General features: G+C 41.5%; 1 protein-coding gene across 1 annotated transcript; it reads right to left on the bottom strand.

Annotated features, from left to right (window-relative positions):
• Nucleotides 1-1,350: 1,350 nt before the first annotated feature.
• Nucleotides 1,351-19,054, bottom strand: LOC135488838 (zinc finger C3H1 domain-containing protein-like). Its single transcript, XM_064773748.1, has 25 exons — nt 18,345-19,054; nt 17,719-17,960; nt 16,996-17,461; nt 16,453-16,640; nt 15,477-16,247; nt 14,965-15,099; nt 14,295-14,677; nt 13,821-13,995; nt 12,762-13,514; nt 12,035-12,351; nt 11,596-11,717; nt 11,018-11,254; nt 10,484-10,661; nt 10,060-10,252; nt 9,615-9,809; nt 9,005-9,154; nt 8,509-8,808; nt 8,202-8,383; nt 7,712-7,816; nt 6,303-6,407; nt 5,713-5,985; nt 5,300-5,404; nt 5,071-5,101; nt 4,792-4,854; nt 1,351-3,339 (listed from the first exon to the last, which is right to left on the bottom strand). Exons 1-25 carry the CDS (start codon nt 18,892-18,894, stop codon nt 3,226-3,228), a joined length of 6,333 nt encoding a protein of 2,110 aa, XP_064629818.1. The 5' UTR covers nt 18,895-19,054; the 3' UTR covers nt 1,351-3,225.
• Nucleotides 19,055-19,753: the final 699 nt, after the last annotated feature.

The raw sequence follows: 19,753 nt of genomic DNA, 5'->3' as shown, positions 1-19,753 counted from the left end.
CCTTTGTGCCTAACATTTGAAAATAGAACCATTCGATCACTTTCTCACTTCTGCCTGGCGGGTCACTTTCAAAGAAGAAGGGGTATGCATTTCCCGAGGACCACCAATCAGACCCCCCCCCCCCCCACCCGCTTCTGCCTCGTATCCCTTATTTGGACAGTTCCTGGCGGATTTTACAGCATTTTGAAACAATACTTTAATTCTGTTTCACATCTGTCAGATGAAGTGGATGAATAACACAGTAATATCCAACCCATATGTCGGTCTCTCTCATGGACATTGCTGAAAGACATATGCACAACCAGATGTTTGCCACTTTTCGGAAAGACGTGAAAAACAACATGTGGGATTGTTCAGTCTTATGCTGTGTTCACTCTTCCCTGGAGGCATCATTTTTCTTAGAAATATCAGAAATTTTACGTTCAAGGTGTACTTAATTGTGCCAAAAAGATTAAACATTATTCATAGCACAACCAAGTAGTTCCAGCCAGTCTTCAAGGTCTTAGTCTTGTAGTGGAATCGTCACATCATGTTTTACTATTGGGGTCTCATTTAATATCAATAAAGAAAGCAGTATTCTTACCGAGCAATGAGTGGAGAGTTCCGTGATGTGATCGGCAGCGATGTCCAGCACCTCATCTTGATGGCAGTCAAAGTAAGGGGGGGGGGGGGGGCTTGGTAAATATAGAAAGATCTCTCTTGCAGACATTGTCCCAACAATGGGGTACTTCAGTGGGGGGGTAGCTCAACACTTACAATAGTTTTTTAGTGACCACACCCAGTTCAGTCTACAGTCTCTCTTTGCTCTGCATTTGCACTTCAAAGTAAAAGAAGACAATGAAATAGAAAGTTTGGCGTCTTTGAATTAAAAAGGTGTCTGCAGGAGTGGTCCTCATTAAATCATTGTATTCATTGGTTCGATGTCCAATTGTTGAGCAGTTTTTCTCCAAATGAATCGGCATCGGCCTTGTCTCAACAGAAGCAACGTGGAGAGCATTTTGTTTCCACAGCCTTATTTCATGCTGCATTACTGATGAACAAAACACTTTCTAAATTGCTAGTGAAGACTTGCCTCTAGCATCATTCCAATGAGACCAGTGTAGAACAACACACAGTCTTGTCTGGGAGGCGGGGAGTGAGGGGCAAGATGGTGATGTGAGTAATATTCCTTCCATGTGCTTGTAGAACATCATCAGTCCGTTTTGATGTGACCAACATTGTCCACCTCCTGGTTCTGTCTAGCCAGGATTGGGGGTTGGTAGGAAAGCCAGAACATAATTCAGTGACACGGATGGGACGGGGCAGTCAGCAAACCTCTCAAGAGAGAAAACAGACCAACATAAGATGAAATTTAAATTTGATTAAGTATATTTTAGCGCAAAATGATATATCTACAGCATTTTATTTTTTGCGAAATCAACACACTGTACTTTGAATACATTTAGAATTCTCGACAGCATACTTTCTCAAGTTGTTAGGAAGATTATTTCAAAAAACAACTTGGCATTATCAATAATCAATGACATACATATGTACATGTATTGTGGTATCTTGGTCAATCGGGTCAATTAGAATATAAAAAAATAACCCATAGACCGTAGGCCAAGATAACTACTCATTAACTTGATGAAGACTTTTCAAGCGATGCAATCAAACGACTACAGACAAAGACATTTTATAAGCTAGTACCAATTAAAAAATATCCAAGATTTGAGAGTCATATCAGTCCCATGCACAGTTATGCATCAACAATTTCAATATCTAATGAAGAAAAAAAGAACACCAGTGCCCGGTATGTTCTACAAACATTCTGTCATATTTTTAGCTTGTCTCTTGTGGAGAATGAAACCAGGGAAGTATTTGCCAGCAATGCTACCTACTTGCACCGTCCATTTTACCTCACACTGCCGAAAATAAATCCCTGGATTCGGCACCCACAAAGTTATCGCCATGTTTGAAAGTTAAACATGGTCAGGTAACAATTTGGAAAAGCATGATTATTGATGGCAATCCTGAAGATTGTTGAAATGAACGGGTACCGTACTGTGAATTGGTAATCTGTTGGTTTCTTTTTCAATTTGGTTTATTTTTGCAAATGGTGTAGGATTTGAAAAGTCATCAAGAGTTCATTTTGTTTCGTATGCTGCTGCATCATTCAAAATTGTGTCGATGCATATGAGGAATTCATAACTGAATTCCTTATGATCCACCGACATCAACACAGAAAGCCGTGTTTGTAAAGTGTGTGCCCAACAACCACATATAAACAACATAAGACGTGAAGAGGAAAATATGTCCGTATGGTTCACTTCTAAAGTTCATTCTGCAAGGAATTATTTACAAATTTTGATCAGAAATGCAACACGACAAGACCTTGTCTATTACACCGATTCTTTCCGATAACGTTATGAACCATACTGCATATTTTGTCATGATATACTTACGTCCTTCAATGGTATTTTTCATGATTAAAGTCAGGAACTTGATCCAAATATCGTTTGAATTATGTCAACTGATGTCACATTCCTCATTAAAGTATAACCATGATTTCATAATAAAGTTTTTCTTCAAACTAGAAGACCGTTCCACGTATCAACTCTTCGAAGTTTGTCTACCTGGCTTACAACCGTGATAATTCACACTGTATCTTGATATAACTCCAGCAATTTGTTTCCAGTGAAATCCTCCAAGAAATCTCTCCCAGGTGGCAAGGCCAGGTTAAATGCAAGCTGAACACCAAACACACAAACCAAAGCTGGAAAGCTGACTGGGCCACCAAACTACTTGACTGTTTCAAATCGTCTTGCCCTGAAGCAAGTCCTTCTTCCGTCTACCAAGCTTTAGATCGGGACTGGATGCCTTCGAACATCTGGCAAGGCTATCGTCAGGCTTGTCTTAAGCTGATTCCACCACCTGTCTCAACCTTTCAAAGGCGGCTATGAACTGTCAACTCAAGAAACTTGGCCTAGCATTTGGAGACCCTGCCCATCATTTTATTTACTTAGCTAATTTCTCGCCATTTTCAAAACAGTTCTCATGATACCATAGCTTTTATGGTTGGCTTCCCAGCAAATTATTTGGTTGGTAACATTGGCATAATTTGAACTCTATAATTTTTTCTCAATAGCCCCGATTTCTATACGCCAGTTAATGGCAATTCAGCTAAATTTTTCCTCTTTCCACTGTGTTCTGTCTCTCATCTAAAGGAATCTCCAATCTTCACTTTCACTTGACTATGGCATTAAGGTAATCATCAATGTTGATATTTCTAGCTCGGCATATCTTCAGGATCTCCCCGATCGTGACGTCGTTACCGTTTACTACTTCAAACAGGATATACTACAGAAAGGACAAGAACAGAAAGCGTAATGGTGGGCCGTTAATACACGACACGGTGATCGTAAAATATGGCGGTGAATCATTCAAACAATGGTGGACAGGTAAAATATTACTCTGGTGAATCGGATCGGCACTTTGATTTGCCCTCTTCCAAAACTGACCTGTTTGGTCTCTTCAGTCAATGTCTGTGGCCACACACTATCATTGATTTTGAGTCAGAGTTAAAGGGGGACTACAGACAGGTGCGAGGGGTCCATTTGGTTGTCTGGTGGTATCATAAAGGCACAACTAAATAACTGGGTTGGGATGGACTTTGTGTAAAAAGTATACATCGTACAAGTGTCACTATGAGATGGGCGAGACACCTATTAATGACTCTGTGTAACTTAATACAATCAGAATCTGCTGCTGCCTGTAGACTCCCTTTAAAGATGACACAACAACAATCACATCAACTGATATTGTGAGTAAGACACTGATATCAGGAACAGAGACAAGCAACACACAGGTCAGCTTTGATCCCAACGCATGCTTTCAGCAAGACTAGTAAAAACATTCTTAGAAAGGCAAGGAGAAATTATTTCAAGTCAAATCGGCCCCTCCACAGTATGCATCCTTTACAAATAGCCCACACCAACCCATTATGCACTGCAAAACAGTAAGAGTGTAGTGTATTAATGCATTACCCAAATAAGCTTTAAGCACTGCTCTTCTAAAGAAGACACCAATACATTCTTTCATCAAGTACCAACTATCAAGAAGGCTGTGGAATTAAAGATAGACCAAATGATTTCTGAACAGTACATGATAGTTAGCAAGAACTGGAAGAAGGCAGTGCGTGTAAGCAGTGAGGAAAAAATAGAGGATAAAGGATAAAGAACCATCTATCGAAAGGCGGAAAAGTGTCATTGACTGTCAATAACGGAAAAGCTGGAAAATGTCAACACCGCCCATAACATAAAATACTGCGTTATCATGATCAAACCAATAGAAGGGGGCTATACATTCGGCCTATTTTACCTGTAATAGGCCTACGTGTAACATACCTACCTCAACCGGCTTAAACATGTTGACACAGTACGATATGTAACACACACACCTGTTCCACGGGAAGCACATACACGAACAAGTCTTGTTGTCATGCACACAACTGGTTGACCATAAGGGTAGCCAAGGGGGTGGAGCGGGATAGGTGGGTGCAAACAACCATTCTTTTGAAAAACTCTTTAAAGTTAACTATGTTAACAGAGAAATGCCCAATAGCTGAAATTTGTTTTTAAAATAGACCATGACCTGTATTTCATGAAGAAAAAAAAAGTCTGGAAATTTTGGCCACGCCAATGTTGACAAAGAAAGAGAGGGTGGATAGGCAACTATGTATAGGGTGTGCCAACAAAAAGTAGCAGTGATAGAATATGTTGAATATGAAGCATGGGAAAAAAGTCATATTACGTCTTTCCACAGAGTGATGGCGTATGGCAGCAGACGGACGACCTTCCTGAAGAACTTCCTCAGCTGCAAGAAAAGGCAGACGATCTACATGTTTTGCACTATGATAAAAAAAACAAATCACAAATCATAAGAGTTTTACCTCCATCGTGATATGGCAAGTGCAGCAACATAGTGATCTTAACAAAATTTTCAAAGTTTGACCATTCTCCTCCATCAGTTTTAAAAGAAAATGTGAACTACTTCTGAAAGCAAAAATACTTCTTCCAAAACGTTCCTCACCTCTGCTTTCCTCTTAATGAGACTGACCGCACTGAAAGAAAGTTAGTGATACATAATGAAAATTCCTGACATCCATAATAAACCATCGACTAAAAGATTATGTGAAAACTAAATTATTAGTAAAATACCAAATGATGAATTCAATATTACATGTAAACACAGATCTTTTTCAACGAACTAAGAAAAGCTCTCGGACATGGACATTAAGACCACTAGTTCTCTATACTACCATTTGGCCAGTCCTAGATTGAGACACTTGTCGTATATCACAGCAGAGCAGGCTAGGAGTTTGGCTTGGGTGTGGTGCTCAGACCTCATCAGGTGCTGGAGAGAACTGGAAATGTAGTGATAAAGACTCAAACAGTGATTTACTCTAGATTTAATGATACATACAAGGAATTTGTCTGGCCTGTCCCCCCCCCCCCCCTCCCTTGTTCTGTCTCCACTCAAACACAACGAGTGCAGAGCCACAGCAAAAACTTACTGTTACTCACAAAAGATCATTACAGTCTCCCGAAAAAAGTTGATATCTCCCAATGACATAGGGTGAAAATGAAAAGAGCCTACTTTGGAGGGACTCCTGAGTACTGCACAAGTCACTGTCCACCCAAAATTTCAAATCAGATAAGCCGATTTTCTCACCGTGTGATTAATCCAACATTGGTGGGCATCATCTGTGTGAACTTCTCATACGCCTTGTATATTTGGTCCTCCGGCAATAACCTGATGTAGAGATCGACCACTTCGTTGTGGTAGGTGAAGTCAACCCACATCTGATCCGGTCGATGAGGTACAGGGAAACGGGACGGCATACTCGATAAACACCGGTAGACCAGGTCGGTGAAGTTCTTGAACTCCTTCTGCTTGGATAGAGCCGGCAAGGACTCCAGGCATGATAACCGGTATCTCAGATAGCTGGAAAGGATATAGTCAGAATTGGGAAAGCTCTGAGAGTTAACTTTTTTTTAGATAGTAGTACCAGTCATCATGGGACCTAAACTCTAAGCACTAACTTGGTATTGCTGCTCACCTCAAAAAGTTGCCACACGTGACTTCCTATCACACCATGATTCCAATTCGATTGCCCAACATACAAATTCTATCAACGCTGTCACTCATTTCGTAAAATAATTTGTCTGGCGTCCCGGTTACAAATTTCACACAGTGGGAACTTGGTGATAACTGGTAGTATGTTTACAACCACTGCTCCATATCCCCTGGAACTAACTCACCACAACCATACAGTCTGTATATCCTTGAGTTCAGTCAGTGTTGATATGGCAGTTTCGTACAAATCTATAGTCTGAGCTTCATCTCCTTGCAGAGCCACGAGGAAGCTGAAAGAGAGTGGTTTATAGCTCTCTTACCTGGAAAATCCAGCTACCCCGAGAGAATTAGCAGATACACTCAAAAAGGGTAAGAGCTCTTATAAGGACAAGAATTGAGCTTAACAATGGAATTGTCCCCCCTTGTAATTTGATAGTTTGTGTTTTTATGTATCACAGCAAACTCGATCACAAAGACAATTCTACTGGTCTTACCAAAACCAAAAACAACCCGATGATCTTTGTACTGGCAGTCTGTCTCTCCGTGCCATCCTTATTTGCTGTAAAGCGCTGATGTAGATGGTAGCCTGCACTGTACTTTTCCCTTGGTCTCTTTGGGTGGTTTGGTTAATCCTTCTGGCATTAATCTCCTGAAAATTCCATCAAATGGCCTGAGATTTTCCAAACTGTTCCTCTGGTTTCTTTTCGAGCCCATCATTGGACCTGTCTTCATCCATGTCTTTTCTTTCAATCTTTTACCTCTGAACATCGTGAAGGTCAAACCATAGGCTGGTGGTAGTGAAGACGTCTTGAGCAGAGAGTTAGAGACGCTTTGTTTTGGACTGGGGACACATCTTTGGCTGATTCATCATCCTAGTTGGATTAACTCTGTCAGGTTCTCAGGCTGCTGTAATTCTTAGGATGGTATCTGTTTTCTCTTCGTGCTGGTAATAGATTCATTTCCTGCGACTTCTTCTTTCTTCAAATAATGGCTCAGAGATTTTGGCTCGACTTTGGTGCTCATAACAGGGTGGTTGGATTTTGGAGTGACCAGCAGAAATGTATCTTCTATGAACCAGAGTACTGTGATACATAAACCAGCCATCAAACAGCATGAAATTTCAAATGGCAAACAATCTAACGAGGGCAGAACATTAACATCAGTCATATCAATTAAGTAAATCATTTGAAAGGAAAACACTGCTAAAATCAAATCAACACCTCATAAAAATCTCACTCAAAAGTAACAAGGACACTTTTGGTCATATCAAGATCTTTCCTGCAAAGAGAGAACAACATTCATACGCAATGTTATGAAAAAAACAACCATTGACTTAAACTTGCTTTGAACCTGAATATTTTCACTGATCTGGCCAAATGGTGTGATCAGGAAGTAACAAGATCCATGGTTACCTGAATAGGTTATGATGCAGAAAAGCTTTTTGATATTAACACTTTCATCTTTTGCAATCATATTATATTTTTATAACCAATCTGTTTTACTCGAAAGAATTGGCTATGCCTGGCATCTAGCAATGTCATCGATACCATTCCTTTCAAAGAAACGAATACACAGAACCATATTTCTGTCCTACCAGAAGTTGAGCCAGATATATACAGTTGATTCCTTGAGTGTGTAAGGATCCAGGTTGTCTACGAATTGAGGTAACACGTATGGTACAGGGAGGCCAAGACACTTGCTGGAATAGAAATGAAATAGCAGATTAGGTACAGGTATTAAAGACATGTGCAGTCAACAGTGGGGTATGCCTTCTTTGACTGAACGATTACACAGTGTTCCCTTAAGATGGAAATACATGTAGAAGAGTGCAGCACCCTGCCCATTTAAAAGTGCTCCCCATCTCTTTTCAGAACAGCAAATGCATTTTCTGTCATTAAAGGGTGCTAACAGTGCCTGTTTTCTGTGTTCAACCGGCCCCTTTCACTGCCAGTTTCCCAAACCCCTGCTGTATCAAATTTCTGGAGAAAACACTAAGAGCATATATTGCATGGTATCGGCAAAAACTAATTAATTAGTGGGCTTTTGGAATTGGGGAATACTAGTACATGTCTATGAAAACTCACTTGTACAGCATTATAGGGTCGTAAGTCACAGTGCCTGTCTTGTCAATCTGGAAGATACCGTTGATATATTCCACCAATAATACGACTACATGGTCACGGTAACCTTGCGAATAGCACAGCTGGGCAAAACTGAAGGTCAACTTGGCCGAGCATGGATTCTCCACCAGACCTTGGAAAACAACCTGAAAGAGCAGATGGTTCCGTGCATCAAAGCAGGCATTAGACAATGGCATTGAAATCAGTGACATGCAACCTAGCAAATAAGGGAACCAAGCAGAAAAAGAAGAACTGTGCCATTATGCCTTACCTCTTTAGCGCTATCAACACCATTTTCTGCATCTACAACAGTCGCAGCATAGGCAAACCACACCTCCTCATTCTTTGGGTCTAGCTGAATCAAATCCTCAAACCGCTGCTTGGCTTCAATCATCCTTCCCAGAGATGCCAAAAGATTAGCTAAGTTCCTTTCTAGAGGTAGAACACAATGGGTCAAGTTGCAGGCAGAATTGCTCGTACAAGTGGCCAGAGCTTCTGTGAACAGTCCAATCAAGTGTTCGGGTGAGGTGCGGAGCTTTGGAATTGAGAACCATGGGATGAGAAGTGGATCCTGAAAACAGAAGTTAGTATTGAAACTCTCCAGATGAAAAATCTGATAAGGTTCTTGTGGTGAGACAAAGTACAGGTATTGTGAGTGTATGTATGCCAATATGGTTATGCACCGATCGGGGTGAGGGCCTACTGACTGCGGCTTTACATCACAAGTCAGGAAACCTTTGCGTGTAGAATAAGATCAACCATCCTACCTTAGAAACAATTCTGCCAGGGTTACTGTTAACGGGATCAAACAGCTGCGGAGGCAGCTGATGGAATTCTACGAGGTGGATGTAAGCCAACCAGGCCAGGCTACGGTCCTTTGGTGCCAGGTACTCGATCAAACTACCCTTCAAAGCAGTCTGGAAAGGAAACAAGACCTCATATTCAAAGAGGTGTCCTCATTCATTGACATGTACAAAACTTCTTCTTCTGCGTTTGGAAATCTTGAGATGCACGCTAGACAGGCAATCCCATTTCCGGTGAGACAGACTAAACAAGATCTACAGCTTTGTGTAGAACAGGCGGTAACAAATCAATACGCAAACAGACAGAGTAGGAACCAAAAGTATGTAAAGCATGTAGGATCACATTAGGAAGAGTCTATCACAGTGAAGTCTATGCATTCAATTGATGCATCACTGATAAATACATTATTACTCCATCAAATGACGCTCACCAGAATCACTCCACAGCCATTCTTAGACAGTCACACCTGACACATGGGCATATGAGGGGCTTTACCTCATGCTGCCACCTTTACTCAAAGTAGAACAGACATAAGAAATGAAACAGTGAAGACATTTTTTCTATCAACAATACCTGTAATGTCTGTTGTCCTGTCTTCAACTTTCCTGACTGCGTCATGACGGCCACCTGGTACAGCAGTACCTCTAGTAGCTGGTGGGACCGCTCCTCATACCTGTCGTCTGGAAAGGCTAAGGAACTTGTCAAAAACTCAATCGTCTTCTGGCAAATATCACGTTTTTCTTCACAACTGTTGCTGGTGTTCAGAAACTGGAAGGTAAGAAGTTTATACAGAGATCAGAAGGAAGTTTCAAGTATGATTAAGTGCAGGTAAAGGACTGTTCAGGAATTGTAGAAAGCTTCCAGACTATCTGATGCTGACTGTTACAAATACACTGAATGTAAATGTCAACAAGAGTCAACAGTGCTGATTGAAAACTGATGGAAAACATTATTCCACACCAGTTTCATTGTACTAGTTTGTTGAAGTAAGGGGCCCAAGAAATATCCTCTCTCTTACCTCCCACCATATTTTGTACGAGGGAGCATAGCGTAGGGCATGTTCGCACAGGTCCTTGAGGTCAGTGAGGTCACCACGTCGACGATACATGGAGAGGTAATGCTGCCATAAGTCATGATTTGACTTGTTCTGTTCCAATGCTCGTGCGAGTACATTCAGCGCTTGATCAAGGCAGGTTGTGGGAGTGGAGGAACTGAAAAGTAAACGGAACAAATGCAAGATTTGCTAAAACCTTTAGGAAATATGGGGTTGAAAAATTAGATGAAAACTGCCGGCATATTTGTGCTGCTAAAAAAGACTTCTCTCATCTCTGCCTGTACTGTTTACCTGCCAAATAGCTTGTTAACCCAAATGCCACAGCCATATCATAAGGTCAAATGGATGAGTAAACGCCAAGAAAGATAGAATTAACAAGGGAACTTACTCATTTTCAGAGTATAACTTTTTATAAGCAAGCTTGAGCCAAAGGAATGAATTCTCCTTGTCTTTAAGTACTTCGGCCTCCAAGTCTTGTATTGCTTCTGTGCCGTACATGAAATACCGCACATCGTTCTCGCTGATTATGTTATCTAGGTCGGAGACGGAGAGCTGACTTTGGAGACCTTAGGGGAAGAGAAAGTGAGACTAATACATAACGAATTTGACAAGAGATTCTTGTGGAGTCTGTTAAGAGGCTGAGGACATCTTTCGTAACAATGACTTGAGTGCAGATTCAAACAAGCTGAGGAAGGTTGATAGCTACCTCACTCTTAATCAAAATACCTTACAACAATGATTAACAGTTTCAGTCCAGCAATTCATTCAACCTGGTGTTGGATTACGTCTTCAGCTAGGTTTTGTGACCCTATTTTCCTCAATCAACATTGCAATTTTCTGGCAACTGTGACGGCAAGTCCAGAGGATAAAGCCAACATTATGAAGATAATGACAATGGTAAATCTTTCTTAAAATGTCCTACCTCTTTTATCAATAGAGTCACTTGGCTTAGACCCTGCCTCCACTTTCTCATCATCTTCGGAGTCCACGTCTGCTTTCTCTGCTTGGGTCGGCCTCCAAACGCGTCCTGTGTAGGGAGTGCAGTGGGGATGCTTGTTCCCCAGTTGAGAATTCACACGGCTCGTAAGTAGCAGACACATGTCATCTTGGCTGATGGCTTTACCTTGGTTCTGTTTGATGAAGATGTCCACATAATCGCCTATGAAGAGAGGGATCAGCTACTGTATTTGCAGTGTTAACTTGAATTGCTGCGTAATTATCTTCACAGTTGAGCAAATCTTCTGACCCGGTTGGCAAACAGCTACTTGACTTTTGGCCAACCAGTAGGCAAAAGAGTAGAGTTAAAATACTTCCAGGGATGACTGAGACATGAAGGAGAGAGTACAGAATTGCCCCAAAAGGCCATTAGCAGAAATGTTCCCAAGCACTCCCTTTTCATTTTGCTGGTACGAGTGCCATCACAACTCAAGTTGTAATGCATCAGAAGATAAGCATGTACGTGTTTCACAAAGACATGTCATGGAGGAGAGTGAAACTTACGGATTTTCTTTGAGTATGCATCCCGGGGCGTACTCTCCGTCACACCAGCAAGTTTTGGGCAGTAGGAGACAATGTCCTGAAGTTTCTCCTCGAAGCTCATTTCGTAGTCCTTGGTGTGTTGCCTGCAGACAGAAAATATCAGCCAATAAATGTGCTCAAAAGACTCCACTCAATTATGCCCTGAAGCTGTACCAGCTGAAAACTCTCAAGAAGCATGCTTACTTTGCCAGAATTGGATAATACATAATCAGCAAAATACTGAAAAAATGTTCAAGCCATTTTAGGCCTTACAGTGCTATTATCTCAAGGACTAAAGACACACAACATGACAGGACTCAGAATTTGCTGCGACTGGCTTTCCTGTATCATTATGTGCTCCAGGTGACTTAAGATTGTACCACATAATGAGTAACACAACAGGCTACCTAGGAGGACTCACCATGGACATTTCGTATCATTACATATGCCATCCAGACTAAACCGACACATTTGTATTGTAGGGTTGAACTTATTTGCTATCACAGGCGAGGTCAAAGGAATGCACTCCTTGGTTCGGAAAAACTTATTCAGGCGATAACCACGGAAACACAACAAAGCGCTCTTGTAGGAAGAAATTTTGTTGGAAGGAAGCGACTTTGATGTATCTTTCGAGATGGTGTCAAACTTAATGTCCTCCATTCGACTGACTGGTGGCAGGAATTTAGGGATGGCTTCATATAGACCAGTGTGATGATAGGAAGGCTGGCTATTTTTGACCTGGAGAAGATGAGACAAAGAACTTAGATATAACCAACTGGTTCCACTGATTAGGCGCGACTGTTTTTATACCTTGGTTAGCGTGCTTTTCCATCAAAGGACAAGCTGAGAAGGGTGGAATAAAAATTAAAATATATTTTTGGCACTCACGGAAGATGTCTGTAGAGGCAGCTCAGAGGAAGCAATAAGACGACGACGAAGACTAGCTTTACACCAAATTGAGACTGCTGTATGTTGAACTACTTTCTACGCTGTCAAGGAAGACTAATACCATAAACGCCAGCAACTGGCAGCAGTAGTTTTAATGCCAAACCACGGTCCTCCCCAGTACACACCAGATCTGCTGGGTCATAATATCACAGACAATCACAATTTATCACTAACTTTTCCTTTTTCTTCTTCAAACTCACCATTAAACTTTCCAGCTGCAGCCTCTTTTGTTTATTTGGCAGTGTCACCTGGAACGTCTTAGCACCATTCGGGTCCGGAGTGGCTGTCCGACTCCGGCTTTGTTTCCCCTCACTCGATCCTGGCCTCCTTACAGCAGCAGGTCCTTCAACCCTTTGACCAACATCAGTCTTTTTTTCAGCTGAACTGGCAGATTGCACTTGTTTTGGATCAGGTTCTAAGTCAGGTTTAAAACTTTGATTCAAATTCAAAAGCGATTTCCGTCTCACTCTAAATTCGTCAATATTTACTGCGTCGACATTTTTCTTCTCCACAGTCTCGTCACTTTCCAAAAGAATTTTATCCTTATTTTTCAAAACATTGAACATGTCATCAACTTTTGGCGATGGCAATTCAGGCACCGGTGGCTTATTTTCTATCTCTTTAGCTTTGGCTTGTTTCTTATACTGGCTAATCATCTCTGCCAACTGGTCTTTCATTTCATTGAGTCGTTGCCTTTCCTTTGCCCGCGCAAGATCCACTTTCTTCTTCCTTTCAGTAGCAGCAGTACGAGCGACAGCACGAGTGTTTTCTGGCGCAGGACGAGCCTTTTTCACCACTGGCCCCCCAGGTTGGGACGTAAGAGGTTTCCTTTTTGAAGCTGAACTCGACTGGGAATCTTTTCCATACAAATCCACTCCCAATTCTGCAAATTCTACCTCTAGTTTGGTGATATTTTCTTTCCTCTCTTTTACGTTAGTGGCGAGAGTTGATGACTAAAAACAAAGGGTTTTAAAAAGCAGATTAGTTAAATCAATCAAATCTGACTTAACAACACAATCAGAACCAGTTATCAACAGTTTAAACCACTAAAAGCTTAGTACTCACCAACCCACATGCCCATTTTAGACTCACAGTATGAATGCCACAATTCAGTAATCATTGTGGCAGTAAGAAATAAACTGCAGAAAAGTTGCAAACTTCATTTGAGGCAAAGCACCAACAGGACTGCTATCATCAATAGGGTAGTAATGAATTTGGCCAACACGCCCTCAAAAAATAAGATATTTTCCCAAACATACCTCCATAGTTAGCTGAAATATTTCCTCCCGTCCCATGAAAACTAAACGCTCGGTTGCAATCAACTGCTCTCGTAATTTCTGAACCTTCTTTTCCGCCGCCATCAAGATGGTCTTCCGCTTTCCGATCTGACTGGCCAAGGCTCGGTGTCGAGTTTCTTTTAGCACCATCGTTGCCCTACAAAGTGTGACAGGTAAAGCAAACTATAATGAAATCCATGAAAAAAAAAGATCAAATTTTCAACCAACAATCATCAGCCCAACACTTCCTGCATGGTCTGGCCTTCTTTTTGCCAAGGCAGTTGTGCCCGAGTTGCCAAGAGAGGAAACTTCTACAGTGTATGTTCCATGGGGTCAAACCAGTGTGCAAGCACATACACATTTTTTCCATAAGTATGATAAGAAGTCTCATAGAGTCAGAACAATTTCTCGGTAAAAATGTGTCCAAAAATTATCAAAGCATGAACATTATCATACCTCTGGTTTTCTAGGTCTTTTTTATACTGTTTAAACTTTGCATCAAGTATTTCACGTGCATTGTACGCTGGAGCTGGAGCTTGGTTTATGATGTCTTCGCCCACATCCATTTCATCACATTCTGCACCAGATTTCGTTTGGTCCAACTCGGCGACTGACACAGAGTCATAGCTCACGATACAAGCAGCAGGTGACTGGTCACCATTCTGTTCATTGGGGTCGTTTTTCACCGTTATTCGTATCTGATCATTTCTATCGCCATTCGCATGAGTTGACAAATCCGCAGCAGACGATGGGGAATGTTTTCGTTCAACTGAACGATACACAATGGGAATTTTCCTTGATTCTGGAGTGGCCTTGGGTTTAACTTCACCTTTTGAAGTCTGAAATTAAAAATCAACCAAACTTCAGCAAAATCTGCAGAATATTTAGAAACTTCTCAGGTAACTAAAATAAAGTTTAAACTTATCAACTGATAAAAGTTTCTTCTCAAGTTGTCGAACAACAGTACCACCAGCAATTTTCTGACTTACAGAAAAACATTGCCGAAAGTCAAAATCCAAAGTGGACAGATATGGCAATCTCTATGTTCTCACATCAACATCAGAGTGCATGTAAAATGAGATCTGCTTGCTGGAAAATATTTTCAGCTTTGTTAACACTGCCGTACCTCTACAGACTGACGAACCTCCTTCAAGAACTGATCAAGGCCAAGGCTGAAGGTACTACTCGATGCCGGTTTAGGTTCGGGTTCCTCCTCACTCTCACTGCCGTCATCGCCAAGGTGGACCACCACACGATCATGCTGAAAACACAAAAGGTCAACATTTTGACACTACTCTCCTGGGGTTATCTAAAACCTGGGAGGTATCATTAAATTTTGCATACAAGTTCATTTTATGTGCAACAGAAGCAAAGATATTTTACTTGGCGACATCTAGGAGATTCCAGCCCCCTGCAGCATTAGGAACTGGTACATGTAAACCTTTTCAGTGCTTACTTTATGAAGAAAGTCATGTGCAATAGCGTGTATCACATGGCTGGACACGGAAGACATATAGGAGTGCTATTTCTTTTACAATGCATGCACATGTATGCAACGGTTGATTTCCCAGGTATACCGCAGTTTCAAGCAGTGTATTAATTTTTCATAAGATGACGGCAAAACTAAAGTAATCTTACCACAGGTAAATGTGTCCGATTTAATGGCTGGTTACGTCTGGTCTGCGACGTCAACACGACTTTCCTCGTTGAAAAGTTAGTCCTTGTAACAATAGGGGGTGACTGCGATGATTCACATCTTACTGTCTCCTCCTGCTCCTGAAGTTTCTTCCGTCGCCGACTTGCGACATTTTCTAATAATTTTGCTCGTAAGCAATCCAAGTCTTCTTCTTCTTCTTCAGTCATGTCATCATCATGGATCTCTCCTTCTTCTTCTTCATCCTCGTTGTTACTCTTCCCAAGGTGTCCTAAGGCACCCTTCCGCACCTCATCACCACTGTCCTCCTTCTGCGTGTCTTCTTCATTGTCAATCATATCCTCCACTCTGACAACCCCAGTGGACCCCTCAACTTCTGACTCTTCCTCAGTGTCCTCTTCAATTGTCATAACTTCCATTATATTGTTTGTGTTGGGATCCCCAATCTCTATCACAGATTTCAAGCTTGTGTCTGCTTCCTTACGATAATCAGTACAGGGTGATCCAGGGGAATATGGTTCATCATGTATTAGGGCTGGTTCAGGCTCCTCCTTCTCTCCCTTTTTGATAGGTGTAGGAATATAAATAGGTGGAGTGGGAGGAGTTGAAGAAATCTTCAGAGGTGGAGGTACATGTTTTGGAGGTGGCAAGGGTGGAGCTTCTAATGGTGGAGGCGGAGGTGGAGGGGATGGCATCTCTTCTTCTGGAGGCATTGGTGGCTGCTCTGGTACTGGCGATGGTGGGAGAGGAATAGTCTGAAATGAAAAACAACATGAGCAATAACTATCATCTTATGTGGGTGATATGAGTGACACAGAGCGCTCTGTATCCTCTTCTTTAGACCTCCCAAGATATCCTAGAACACCTTTCCTCACCAACAATATATAATTCCCTGTTATTCAGCATTTTGATACTAAAGAGTTCCATTCGAAATCTGATAATTGAGATTTTATCTTTTACCTGAGGAAGTGGTGATACAAAGGATAACCTCTCTGGTTCAGACAGTGGTGGCGGTGGAATAGGTGGTGGACACATCGTGTCCAGGTAGCCAGGTGGACAAAACGGCACGGGTTCCATGAAAGACAGACTAGCATCTGGCATCTCGGGGTAGTAGATGGAATCGGGCTGATTGTTGTTGATCTGGATGTCTGGAAAATGCAAGCTCCAAGTCATTAGTCTCTAGATAGGGGTTAATACTTTAAGGGTGAAAATAAGCTGCCTCAACTTTCCAAAAACAGCATTTGTTCTTAGCATGAGTGGGAGTGACTGGAGTTTCTAGTTGAAATTATACCTTCCTTGAAGATCTCTCAACTACCTAGTAAGATTAGCACAGTGATAGGCCCAGGGACTTCCGTCTAAAAATATCTAACATGAAATCTATTACACGGCAGTTCTACTGCAGCACCAAATCATCCCCGGTTGATGATGAAAATACACTCATAAGCATGTTCTTATCAAGTGTTTTGTTTGGGTGGGGTGGGGTTGACGGGGAACTGTACTAACCTGTAGAGCTCACATCACTATCAATCTCCATCTCCACCGGTTCATAATTATCCTGCAGCACGTCAGATTTCTTCTCCTTTCCTTTCCTCAACGCTGTTCCAGGAACGACATGTTTCCGAGCGAACAATAAAAATCTGCGATATTGCTCTGCAGGATCGTCCATAGTCAAAATCTTCTGACACTCACGACGCGTCCGTTCGATTTCAGACTCTTTTATTTTGCCTGCATTCTGACTCCAGGTGATGGTGTGACGAGATTTGCTCTTATTGCCCTTGGCCTTGGGGCTCCCCGATTTAGACTTCCCCCCCTCTGGTTTCTTGGGACACCGTTTCTTGGTGGCCGGTGTAGATTTCTCCGCGGTGTCATCTTCTAAACCTTTGACCGACGCCCTGGCAGCAGATGCCAGGGCGGCCCACCTCAGCTCTAAGATATTAAGGTCATCATCTTCATCATCCTCTCCATCTCCCTGCAAAACAGACCAAGAATGTCATGATTTTAAAACCTTTGACTTTCATATGTGAAGTTATTGGTTTTCATGATGTTAATCCTCAGCAATATCTATAGGCAAAAAACTAGTGACAAGGATGGTATTGCACAGCTTCTCAGATTTGCCTTTTGCTGAAGGTACTCTGATATGGAGATGATGCTGCGAAAATTGACGACGACCCTAAGTCATTTTTAGGGATAGATTGAAAGATCATCCATCGATTGTTTATAGCTCACCCTTGAAGCATTATCTGTCTTGTCTTTTCTATCATCATAAGGAGGGACAGCATCCAAAAGGACATCAGACACCTTGTCTTCTTCCTGTTGCAGGTTATCAAGTCGTCGTTTGATCAATCGATACTGTTTGAGAAGTGAGTCATAATCTGGTTTTTCTGGCGAGAGGGGTAGCACCGTCTCAGGCTTCGAGTCATGGTTAGAGATGGGTTTAGTAGTACCTGGAGGAGGTGGCTCATCTAAATCTGAATCTAGTTAAAGACCAATTGAGGAATATGGTGGGGGAAAAAATTTGAAAGCTGGACCCCATTATGCAGCAGGAGTGAGTTAATTAATTCACTAATTTTTTTATTTTTTCTATTTCAACTAATGAACTATTGAGTATTGGGTAGACTGATTCAGTTCAGTTTAGCATTGACAGTCAAATAATTATTATCAATTAGCTGATACTTGAATGAATTGTATGTATCATGTTAAATTCAATCGTTTCAAAACTTATCTGCAACAGAACCACAACTCAACAGTCCAAAGATGTTACCAACTTATAATCAATAATCAATGCCATGGTAGTAAGCCTACTACATGCTGGCATTTATGTAAGTTTAATTTGCTCAAAACATAAAGGATACAATCAGATTCATTTGTTCCATCAATATCTACATGTAACGACCGGCTTCCTCTGAATCTGGGAGGAACAAATCGTTCAGCATGTCCTCTTGGTGTCTTTGGATAATTCATTGGCGATTTTGATGCTGCGGCCAGTTTTTTTAAATGGGTTCCGATCGTAGTGTCGAGTTTGGGCTCATAGATACGAGTCAATGAAGATGCTGACAACGGATGGCTATGATGATGGCTTCGTGGACGATACAAACTGGCAGACGACCTGTCAGGATTTCTCGAGCGTTCACGATCCCTATCTAACGACGCCAATGACAATGAAACGTCAGAATGAGATTGTCTGTATTCAGATGGATATCGTGACTGGGCATGGTTGTGGCAACTGCTATATTTCTGACCAAAATCTCTTGTACTTTTATGGGGTTTTCTGGACGCTTTCACTCTTTTCATAGATCCTTGTTTCGGGGAATCCCCAGCCGAATTCTCTTGTTCCCGATCCCCATCAGAAAGTTCACCTTCTTCCTTCAAATCCGCACTTTTTTGGTCCACTTTCTTAACCATGGCTATTATCTAAGTGTTCTTGGGTACTTTATGGATAGAATCTCCACATAAATGCATGAATTGGCCAATGATAGGAATTACATGACGCCAAAACGTGCAAAATTCACAAAACAGACATGTCATAAATGTTCACGCAATTTTTGCTGTACACCCTTTATTACATGTATTACATGATGTATTATTGAAAATGGATCTAGACGCAAGGAAATTGGTAAATGAAAAGGGTAGGTGTAAACTTTGGACGTGGACGAAAGTGTGGACGAAAGTGTTCAGTGGTGCCGCCATCTTGGATCAACGAAAGTTGGTCTGAGAGAGGGCCAACTATTTTTGCCTACAACTGAATGATATTGTCATTGTCATTCAAATAAAAGTAGTTTTTGTGAAAGAATATTATTTGGACTAGTTAGAAATATCACAGTTTCAACAAATTCTTTGATAATTAGTCCACATTTGGACACTAGACCTCGCATTTCCCCGTCCACAAAGTCAAAGGCCACTTCGAAAACCTTCAAAAAAGGGGCAAAAAAGCCCGTCCACTCATTGATCAAAATCACCCATCAAAATATTTATTTTTCATTTTTTCTTTCGCTGACCCATTAAAAAGATTATAATGCATAATGTACTGCAATTTCTCTTAAATATATTGAAAGACAAAGAAATGCCAGCCCACCAAACTTAGAGGGCCACTGTCCACACTTTCGTCCACAGTTTACACCTACCCCCGAAGACTGCCGAGGGCAATTCCCGAAGAAATGACATCATCGATTCGGTCAGAGGATAAAATTAGAATATAAACAAAGCGCTGATTGGTCGAAGGAAAAAGCACGTGTGGAAAATAGCGTGCAAAAAAATTTCGCTT

The sequence above is a fragment of the Lineus longissimus genome, chromosome 5 (assembly GCF_910592395.1).
Source record: "Lineus longissimus chromosome 5, tnLinLong1.2, whole genome shotgun sequence".
NCBI classification, from domain to species: domain Eukaryota; kingdom Metazoa; phylum Nemertea; class Pilidiophora; order Heteronemertea; family Lineidae; genus Lineus; species Lineus longissimus.
Note: the sequence above shows the minus strand (reverse complement) of the source record. Positions and strands in the feature narration are given on the sequence as shown.